The following is an 11144-nucleotide window of genomic DNA, read 5'->3' on the forward strand; positions in this document are numbered from 1 at the left end:
CACCCTGACCACCCAGACCCTTTCTCAACTCCCTGAAAACCATGCAACACTCCTCCCTTTTCAGCTTCCACCACTTTGTCCTCTGCTCTGCCTTTGTCCTCTTCATCTTCCTTGTCACCAGAGTCATCCTACAAACCACCATCCTATGCTGTCTGGCTACACTCTCACCTACAACTACTTTGCAGTCACTGATCTCTTTCAGGTTACCTTGTCTATACAAGATGTAGTCTACCTGCATGTTCCTACCTCCACTCTTCTAAGTTACCCTATGTTCCTGTTTTTTCTGGAAAAAGGTGTTCACTACAGCCATTTCCATCCTTTTTGCAAAATCTACCACCATCTGTCCCTCTGCATTCCTGTCCTGGATAGGAATCCTAAATCTGCCCATCACTTCTTCATCCCCTCTATTGCCTTCACCAACATGTCCATTGAAGTCTGCACCAATTACCCCTCTCTAATTTCTGGGAATATTCTGCATCACTTCACCAAACTCATTCTAGAACCTCTGCTTCTCTTCAGATTCACATCCCACCTGCAGGGCATAGCCACTAACAACATTGAGCATCACACCTTCAATTTCCAATTTCAGACTCATAAGTCTATCTGACATTCTTTTCACCTCTAGGACGTTCCTAACAAACTCCTCCTTCAAGATAACTCCTACTCCGTTTCTCTTCTTGTCTGTACCATAATAGTACAACTTAGAGCCTGCTCCTAAGCTTCCAGCCTTGCTACCTTTCCACCTGGTCTCCTGGTAACACAGTATATCCACCTTCCTTCTCTGCATCATGTCGACCAACACTCTACCTTTTCCTGTCATAGTCCCAATATTCAGAGTCCCTACTCTCAGTCCCAGGCTCTTTCCTTTCCTCCTCTCTCTCTGCTTCCGAACACGCACTCCTCCTCTTCTTCTTGTTCTTGTTCTTTGACCCACAGTAGCCCAATTTCCATTAGTACCCTGTAGGTCATCAGTACCAATGGCGGTCATTGTAAACCCGCTCCACGACCGATCCACTATGGTTGACTCGCATGTTTGGTTTTGGCAAAAGTTGGATGCCCTTCCTGACGCAACCCTCTGCATTTATCAGGGCTTGGGACCGGCACAGGGAGACACTGCTCCGTGCCCCCCCAAGGCAGGCTTGGAGAGACACGGGCCAGTGCCGCCCTGAGGCTGCATTAGGTATGTGTGTATATATTTATATGTATATATATGTTTATGTTTATATATATATGTGTGTGTGTATATATATATATATATATATATATATATATATATATATCATCGTTGTGTCTAGAGTATCACAAGACAAACACTACCCAGTTCAATCGTATACTTTTCTCTTGGCAATATCTAGATTTCTGCTTCTCACAGAGACAACTTTTAGCTCAACAGTAAAATAATACATGAGGAATCTTTGTAGATCAGATCAGCCTTTCAAAATAACCAATAGTTAAGTAACCACAATGAAGCAAACATCTCATGATAAGTGAGATGTGATTGCACCTCTAGGACTTGTTTCCATAATACGCTGTATGTATGTAAAAATACCAATACCCACAACAAAACGTGTCTTAGAAATGTGAATTCGGGATACAGTAAGTTTAAATCTTTTACCTTTGTTTTTGATCGGCTGGTGAATTGATGATGTTTGCTGATAGTCGTCAGTGTGTGACTGTCTTTCTTAAGCCTACACTAACACACAGGCACATGCAAACTGTACATCAACAAACGTACCTTTAATGTCTACAATTGCAATTTTATTGCATTTTTGCAAGGCCATTGTTGAAAACAAACAGCTGTGACCTTTCAGCAAAACCAAAATCTGACAACTAACCTTCATTAGTTCATCTCATTAACAATGCACGTGTATGTTTGCACAGGATTGGTCTTCTGTCAAAATTATCCAGGATGTGCACAAATATTCATGAGAAAAAGGTCAAATTTTATTTGTATGTTTAGGCATGACATTGGAAAGTTAAACAGATGACATTCTAAAATGTCAGCACTTTCACCAAGGACACATATGTCAGGTCAAGGCCCGCGCCGAATCCAGCCCGCGAACAAATTATCTCTGGCCCCTGGGATGAAATTGCAGGTTAGAATAAGAAATTGAGTTTGGTCCTAAGGTATGTTGTTCAGGGGAACAGGGGGTAAATTGATAGGTATTTGTGTGAATACATAAGTAATCTTTAACACTGACACATTTTTTGAGAATTGTCTTGTTTTTTTGCCAAAACCACAGTCCCTGTGATTAAAATTATTCTATCTTGAGATGACAACTGGGTTTGAGGTCACTAGTGTTTTTACATTTGCTTTGTGGAAAAAGAAAGTAGTCCTTGGAAAATAGAACATGTATTACATTTTTTTTTCTTTCTGCAAAAATAAACACATTCCAAAAACAGTACAATAAATTCTTGGGGGGAAAAGCATGTTTTCCAAACAAGTTTTTAAAAAATGTTGCATTTCACTTTGTCATATGACAATATTTCCTCACCAACAGAAAGAAGGAATCTGTCTGAATGGGAGGTTCAGTCATTATACTGTATTCACATACTTAGGATTGTATGTATTAGAGGTATGTATTAGGGCATAATTAGGATTCACATACTCTCCACAGCTTGAATGGGGGACTTATATGTAGACTGTAACCCTTTCATCGCTATGCCAAAACATCCTCTCTATCAGTTTGCAGCTAAGGATTGTATTTTAAATTTGGATATATAGTTTTTGAACAGACTGAAAACTGTTGAATTGGTGAGTTCACAATCAAGGAATCTGAATGTCTGCAGATCTTACAGCTATGTTTCATCAGTTGTTATGTATGGTTTAAAATGAGATGAACTGAAATGGCCAAGCAGCAACATTGTTGTAGGGTTCTGTTTAATGAAATTAATAAGCTTATTGTTGAATGAAAAAGTCTGAAATTAAGGATATACTTGTGCAGCACTGTGGGTTCGTTAGCTTGTCTGTGTCCCCGATACCCTTTTCAATTGCTTGTCTGGTCTATATCCACTAGATGGCAAGGCTCTCCCACAAAACTTGACGAGAACCATGTCAAGGGTTTGCCAACTAAATCAGTAAGGCTAGGCCTATTTCCAATGCAACTTCATTGTAACTGAGATGACAAAAAAGTAACATGGATTATGTTTTGAAAAGCAAAATAGAAAATTTCCAAACCAAAACAATTCTATTCAGAATTCAGTATGTATTTGCTCTGTTTCATCCCATTGACAAAATAGGTGTGCACTGTGATACTGTCATAGGTTTATGATAGTTTATGATCGGTTAATGATTTTATGAAAATGCACACAAGCAATGTCCATATAGATTGTATTCAAATCTACTCCTCATATGTAAGTAGGCCTGCTGACAGAGCCAGATTTAACTTGATTGCCTATGAATGGGGCCTTGGAAATAAATTTTGTAAAATATAACCCACTCCTTTTGAGTTGAAGTAAACATCTCAATCCCTATGAGTGAGAAGACAGTACATAATGTGTACAAAATGCGCCTTTCTTCTCATTTTCTTATTTGGATGTTTGAGTTTCACTTTTTTAAATGATTTTTGATGAATCTCAAAGGAGGTTGGCTTCAATTCAGAGCCCTAAGCGCAATACGTTTCAGCTTAGGTTGCAGGGTGCTTTGTAGAGGGTGTAGTATAATATAGGGTTTAATGAAGTAATTAGTTCTTTCTTAGTTTCTCCCTTTTTTTACTATCCCATACTTTATTTTGTGTTTTCTTATCTATTTATTTTTCTTCTTTCTTTACTTTATTTCTGTAAGTCTGACTGTCTTTATTTCCTATGTTCTGTCTTTTTGTCTTGCTTGAAAATATTCAGAGAAATGTGGTTGAAATACCGAGTGACTCAGAAATCTGGGTTTTTCCCCCAAACCAAATCCATCTTCTGAGCCTCCTGTGCCACATATTTGTGTGCTGATGCGCCCATCAACACTATTGTGCACACATCCATTCACAGATACCTCTGCACTCCAGATGCCTAATCCTATCCTCTCCCCTGGCTGCCGGTGTGGCGTCATGTTGCGCTCCAGACATTCCTTGAGGCACTGTCACTTCCCATTGAGTGGGAAGTTAGGGCTGAATGCCTTTGCTTAAGTTCCTGACACCAACAAGTGTGTTTCAAGGAAGAATGGTTTTAAAAATCCTTGAGTAAGTTCAAGTGTAAATTGTCAGTATGATGGAAAGTAAAAATGTTATCAATTGAAACAACCACAAGATTGCCATTATTTTTTATAGACATTTTACTTAAATACACAACACAATTTTATAAGACAACTTAAAACAGTAGTTTCTCCGGATCAACTGGACAAACTAAATAATTTACACATTTGATAAATGCAGCATTGAGTGGCAATATAATTCTCTGCAACAGCAGAAATATTGAAACAAGAGTTTCCACTTTCTGCAGGTGTTAAAAGTTTCTGAGCCTGTGCCCTGTGTTTCTCTCTGATGAGCCCTGGTTTTCCAGATTGAACGGTCCTTTGTGGGGTGCACAGCATCCTTAAGTACACCTTCAATCGTTTTTTTCGGTCTTAATAGTCCGGAGAGTCGTGTGCATATCACCTTCGGATCTGTGAGGACGGAACTGCTGACCACACATCAGCACATCATCCAGTGTTCCGCTTCTGGTCTCCAGTGTTAATGACTTTTCACTTCGTCGGTGGTGTGTCAATGCTAAAATGCCTCCATCTTGTCTGTGAGCATCAGCTGACATCCATTGCTAACATGCGTCAGGACCTTCTGCTTGAGCTGGGCCACCTGGTCCCGAAGCAGCGAGGCTGTGCTGGAGAGCCCCGTGTTGTCGGTCTTCAAAACCTTCACCTTCTCCTCCAGCCGTGCAATGCGCTCCAGCTTGCGCCTTCGGCATTTCGTCGCCGCCAATCGATTCCGCAACCTCTTGCGCTCCGCCTTGATCCTCTCCTGGGTCTCTAGGTCGATGGGGGACATTGGGGGAGATCCGTCACTGCTGATGAGGTCGGGCACAATCTGGGGTTCCTCTTTCAGCGCGACAGGTCGCTGGAGTCCCGGGACAGCGGGGGCGTGTTGGTACATGGAGGTCTGCGGGTGGCTCTGCTGGTGTGGCGGCAAGTAACTGATGGTCGCCGTCGGACAACTGGATGCGGACGAAAGGTAGGCGTTGTTGCAGTAAGCGTTCAGGGTCGTATAGACGGGAGACTCCGTCTGTATAGCGGGCCCCAGGCCGCTAGAGGCCGCTGCTGAGCACGACGTCGCTCCGCCGGCTCCGACTGACATGTTCGACGGCGGAATCTGGTTCATCTTGTGCAACTCGTCCAAAGCTTTAACGAACCCCTCGGCGAAGCCTTCCTGTTCGTCAGTGATGCCCCGATTATAGAAGTACTGCCCCGGCGTAGGAGTGGTGAGGACACCGTTACTGTTTTGGATAATGAGCTTCTCTAGCTCGGGGGATGCGAGTTTCAGAGACCCCGCGTCCTGCTGCCCGCCTTGGTATGGCTCTGTCTCGGCCCTCAGCTGGAATTTCAAGTTGCGATAGGGCTCTGTCAAGTTCAAATTCATATTCTGCTTTAGGCGCTTGTAGTCCTGCACTGACGCGTCTGAGTGGCCGTACGCCGACAGAAAACAGTCATCGTGATAAAAAGGCTGTTCCATCTTTGTGGACATAAAGTCGGAAAAGAAAGCTTACCAGCTTGTTTCTCTGAGCAAACGACAATTGCTTATGACAGGGGGGGAGCCTTGACAAGTTTCCCAAGAAACACTGATTTTCTTTTAAAAATGTATTTTAAAAAAAGGAAAAATAAATAAATCAAGCGTGAAAGTCCCGTAAAGCTGTTCTCGGCTGAGCGGCGGCCGCCTTAATAACCGATCGCCAAATTTAAATCTCGTGGAGCCGAAAGCTATGGATTTCCCGTAAGGCGATGTCTCAGTTCGGCTGGTTGCTAGTCAGTTGTATTCAGGCGGGTCAGTGCGTGCCTTTTTATTCCGGGATGGCAGACAGTTTGCAGCCGTGGGAAAGCCGCGCTGTGATTGGCCGGCCGGCGCGACATCCGCGCCCAGTCAGCTGTGCGTCAAGTGACGCTAATGCCAGGAAGAAACGCCGCTGTAAACACGTCGGTAGGAGGGAAGTGCAGAGGAGGGATCGGGGGCCGGGGGGGCTGCTTCCATAAAACATCGAGCTTCTGTTTTAACGGCCTTATTAAAGTCATATCAGCACTGCCTGTTGGATTATGTGACATTATTTTACTATATTTTAGTATAGCTTTCCGTTCTACCATATGATGGGCGACACGTGCCTCTTCTTGGTTGTATTTATGATAATTTTTAAAAAAATATATATGCCTAATGTGGGTGTCTGTTCTTTGTGTTTCAGTAGCCCGGTGCACACGGGACAAATGTGCTGCTTTTCCTGTGGAGGAAGTGAAAAGGCTTTATACGGTCATGATGACGTTGTCGTTTCCGCCGGGGAAAACCGGGAAGCAACGCCCACCGGCTCATTCTCAGAGCAGAAGACGTGCTCCACAAACACATCCCACGGCCATGTAAATGAGGGACTGTCTTAGCAGGAAAGCCTTCAGTATAAATCTGAGACGAAGCCATCTGTACCTGCAGAGGATTCAATTTGAAAAGAATTGTGATGAGAGGAATCCCAATTTATTTAAATGAATCTAATTTATTTGGGGATTTTTCAACACATGATACACAGGCACTCACACCACCACGCCTTAGCAAATAGAATGATATTCACTACTTCACCCTTTTTTACTATAAATCCTGTCTCATGAAACAGTTCTTTTCATGCCTATGGTTGGACTATTGTGGTTTGTTCAATACTGGGAGGCAGTAATATGCACAGTTATATGTGCATATTACTGCCTCTTAGTATTGCAGTATATGCATTTATTAATTTCTTTATTTATCTTTGAAGGGAGCCTTTTTCTTCTTGAAATTCTTTTGGCATCCACACAAACAGGTAGGAACCACGACTGATGTATCCATTTGCCTGCCACTCATTTATTTTAGCTAACTGGTAAAGTTTTCTTCTGGACCTCTTATTTCTAGAAATTATTTTAGGACTATTTTTAGTTATTCACTGCTATTGTTTTTCACTGCCTTCAACAGTCAATGGTATTTTATTTGATATTAGTGCATTCAGCCGATGTTTTGTTCCTCGTTTGGCTGATCATTTCCAAAAAAAAGAAAAAAAAAACATCCACTACTTTAAATACGCAATCTCATTTATCCATCAACTAATCACATTTTTTGACTTACTAACTTTCTTTTAATCTGTTCACTTGTTACTTTGAGTATATGTTTCCGAGCAATTATCCTAATTGAGGAAACAAAGATGACTGGTTATTTTGAAATAATCATTCACAGCAAACACAGTGTCTTCCATTCTCTAAGTGATATGTCTTTGCGTGGCCAACCTGCCCTGAGCATGAGGACTGGTTCAAACTATCATTAGGCCTTTGCACTAGCACTGGACACTAATGACTATCCAGTTACATCTTATTTTTTCAAAATTCAAATGCAGAGTTCCTTTCAATTGTGTTTTCATTTCTATGTCCAAAGGGAATCAATTGGGGCAGGATATTTCAACACGATTAAGACAAATAAGTCATACAACTAAATTTGGATCAAGTCAATTTAGCCCCAAAAACTAGCTGGAACCCCCCTTTATTACTCCTAACTTGGAAAAGGTTTAAAACTTCAAATAAGCTGGTATTCACAATAAGCTTTTTAATTATATTCATTTTTGCCTGTATCTATGCCTGCTTATTTTGCTCACCTCTGCTCTGCTTGGGTTTTAAGTTTTATTTGACATTTCAGTAGAGGCTGACTACAGTCTCAGCAACATTGTGACTAATCCCTTAAGCATGGAGTCCAGTGTAATGATTTTTTATTGGAAGACTTGGAAGATTTCACCATACCATTCTCAAATACACATGCATTACTCAGCTTTTCGTATAGACCATTTTGAACATATTTGTGATATATGTTATATTATCAATAGATAGATACAGATAATTATGTTATATTTTTTGCCAAAAAGATAGTACAAATTGGGAGACTTCAGCCAAACATTGCCATGTGATCATTGACTGAATAGTCCAACGATTAGAATTCAGCCTCTATGAGTTAAACATTAATTGGTCACATCTCTGATTATTATTATCAGTGTCTTGTCAGTTTTGCTTTTGTGTTCAGGAACTTGTAATTTTGACTTATGTGTTTAATTATATATTTTTCAGAACAGTGGAGAAGAGAGATAACCTGTCAGGCAACAGTCCCTGTTTATACAGTTGTGATGTAATGGAAGAGTGCCGATACCAAAGTGATACCTACCTCTCTTATAATTTGACTTTCTGAAAGGCAAGGCTAGAGGATTAAAGGAAGCTGTTGACTTTACACAAAGTCCATTTGTTTGTGCATCTTACTCAAGAGTGTATTTAGTTTAGTATTTATTATTATTTTGTATATATATGTATATATTTAGGCGGCATGGTGGCACAGTGGTTAGAGCTCACAGAACAAAGAACCCTGGTTTGATTCCGACCAAGGGACCTTTCTTTGTGGAGTTTGCATGTTGTCCCCATGTCTTTGTGGGTTTCCCCCGTGTTCTATGGTTTCCCCTCACTGTCCAAAACCATGTAGGCTAATTGGAAAAAATTGGGAAAATTGCCCCAAATAATTGAGTGAGTTAATGGTTGTTTGTCCTTATGATTGAGTAAGTGAATGGTTATGTGTCCTTATATGCGGCTCTGCGATTGACTGGCGATCAGTCCAGGGTGTACCCCGCCTCTCGCTCAATGGCAACTGGGATAAGCTCCAGCATCCCCCACAACCCTGAATGCAGGATAAGCGGAAGAAGATGGATAGATGGATGAATATAGTTGCCTGAAGTGAGGAGATACAAAGAACAATAATGTGTTCTACATCTGTATTTGAAGTTGCCTTTAAATGGGCAGTTCATTCCCGAATCGGAAAAAGCATGTAAATTATTTCACCTTTACCAATGTTTATCATCCACTAAATAATACAAAGCGAGGTGGCATTTTCCTTGGGAGCACAAATGACCAAAACATTGCATTTGAATAACTTGACAGAAGTCTCTCCAGAATTGTTGGCCTGGTCTAAAAAGGGACCTTTTAAGGAGGGGTTTCATTTTGGGGTTGTGGTTTGGGACAAAAGATATCCTGTTGAAACATCTTAGAACAAGATAGATGATTGATCTTTCATGACCTTGTCTAGAAAACTGGATTTTAATGATGAGATGAAGCAGTAAAAATAGGGGTTTTTAACACCAAGCTAAGTTATTTTGTTAAAAGGCAAACATCTTTTTACCAGTTTTCTCAAAATTCATCTGCCCACAACAAAATGAGATGAATATAAACCATTCAGAAAAGAGGAGCTAGTTGGAAATATGCTGTTGAGAAGAAATTCTGATCCTAATGACAGCCATCAATAGAAATGCCCAGAAGTAGTGGGGATAGGGAATATATCAATGAAAAACTTTTTTATACAACTTTTTTATTTTTGTACAACAATGGTCTTTCCATAGACAACTTGGGACTTATTTCCAAAATAATTAATTGACGCTCTACAGTTTGGACTGACTACATATTTGTTAAAATTTCAGTGATGATTTTGAAAAACATTGTCCTCCTCGATCACAAAATATTACCATGTCCTACATGACTAGATATCCACTGGATTTTGTCCCCCTATAGCTTTTTGTGTTTTGACAATACAGACTTTCAGAATAAGGTGCATATGGCAAGGACTGAGCTCTCCCCACCTCCTCCAATCACACTGTTCTATTGTGTCTCAGCATATCTACACAACTCTTCTTTTGTCAGAGCTCAGCAACCCACGTGTCTGCTTCTCCTCAACTCATTGCCATTTTCTGTTGGTGAGAAGGCTCTGTCTCTGTGACTCAGAACAGCAAGGGCAGCTGGGGCAAATGAGAGGTCAAAGCCCCAAACTCACTTCAGAATCTTTCCCCTGACCTTCACAACTCCACCAAACAGCCACTCAGCAGAAAAGAGACAGTGTTGGAGCAGGAAGAGCAGAGTGGACAAGGGAAAAAGAAAGACATGCTCAGTCAGATGAGGTTTGTTTGTGAAGTGCCCTCTTGGCAGAAAGGCTGACTCCCTCATCTTGACATAATAGGGCCTCTCATCTATTGCCTTGCCATTCTCCTTCATGTCTGCGGTCATAAAAGGTCTATTAATAGAGCGATCCATCATCATTTAGATCATCATCTATATCCTCATCAATACACCCATGACCATTTTTTTTTCTTCCATTTCACTCTGTGAATGCAAAATGGCCAATGGTGACCCAGTGATCCTTGACAGCTAAGTGAAAACTTATTTTACAATTATAATACAGTCTATTTAACATTATAGGATCGGTATGTTTACATGCTGACTTCGCAAACTACCTCATTATTTTATCCATTCATTCATTGTCTATCCTGCTCATCCCGCACAGAGGGTCACAATAGTGCTGAGGCCATTCCCAACTGTCACTGGGGTGAGAGGTTGAGTTGCTCAAGTGTACACCAGTATTCCACTACACCCTGGAGTGACTACTACTCCTGTACTGGTTGCCAGTCAGTATTACTTATTTGTATATTTGATCATTACCTGAGACTACTGCAGGGTTTTACTCTTTTCATCTGTTTTCAAGTGAATCACCTGGACCTTTGCTAAAAGTATATTTTATACTATTGTAAAGTTTTTTGTCCATTATACATTATAAAACCATAATTTATATCAAGAATTTTTGAAGCAGATACAATTAAGACACCACAATCTGTACCGTGTCATAATTTAAACTCCAATAGTCACTAACAAGTTATCTGTAATCTACCTGATGGAATAGTAATAGCAGACTGCTGACTCAGTGAACCCTGTGTAACATCAGCCTTGTCTGTCAGCTTCCAGCCATCGGCCATACCTGCAAGCTTCAAGCTATCAGCCTTGCCTGCTAGCTATCAACCATCAGGCTTGCCTGTTAGCTGTCAACAACCAGCCTTGACCGGTAGCCTTCAACCATCCTCCATACCCAGTAGTCTCCAACTGCTGGCCTTGTCTGCTGGCCTCCAGCAATTGATGTCTCCTGCTAGTCATCAACCACCAG

At 41.1% G+C, this 11144-nt stretch overlaps 1 protein-coding gene across 1 annotated transcript; it reads right to left on the reverse strand.

The window, feature by feature from the left end:
- Nucleotides 1–4243: 4243 nt before the first annotated feature.
- Nucleotides 4244–5947, reverse strand: junbb (JunB proto-oncogene, AP-1 transcription factor subunit b). Its single transcript, XM_086170697.1, has one exon. It carries the CDS (start codon nt 5658–5660, stop codon nt 4695–4697), a length of 966 nt encoding a protein of 321 aa, XP_086026823.1. The 5' UTR covers nt 5661–5947; the 3' UTR covers nt 4244–4694.
- Nucleotides 5948–11144: the final 5197 nt, after the last annotated feature.

This window comes from Fistularia commersonii, chromosome 23 (genome assembly GCF_037954325.1).
Source record: "Fistularia commersonii isolate RoL2024-O1a breed Wild chromosome 23, RoL_Fcom_v1.0, whole genome shotgun sequence".
In the NCBI taxonomy this organism is placed as follows: domain Eukaryota; kingdom Metazoa; phylum Chordata; class Actinopteri; order Syngnathiformes; family Fistulariidae; genus Fistularia; species Fistularia commersonii.

Bases quoted from the DNA above. Each gene is read 5' to 3' on its own strand.
- junbb (XM_086170697.1), bottom strand. From the start codon at position 5,660: ATGTCCACAAAGATGGAACAGCCTTTTTATCACGATGACTGTTTTCTG.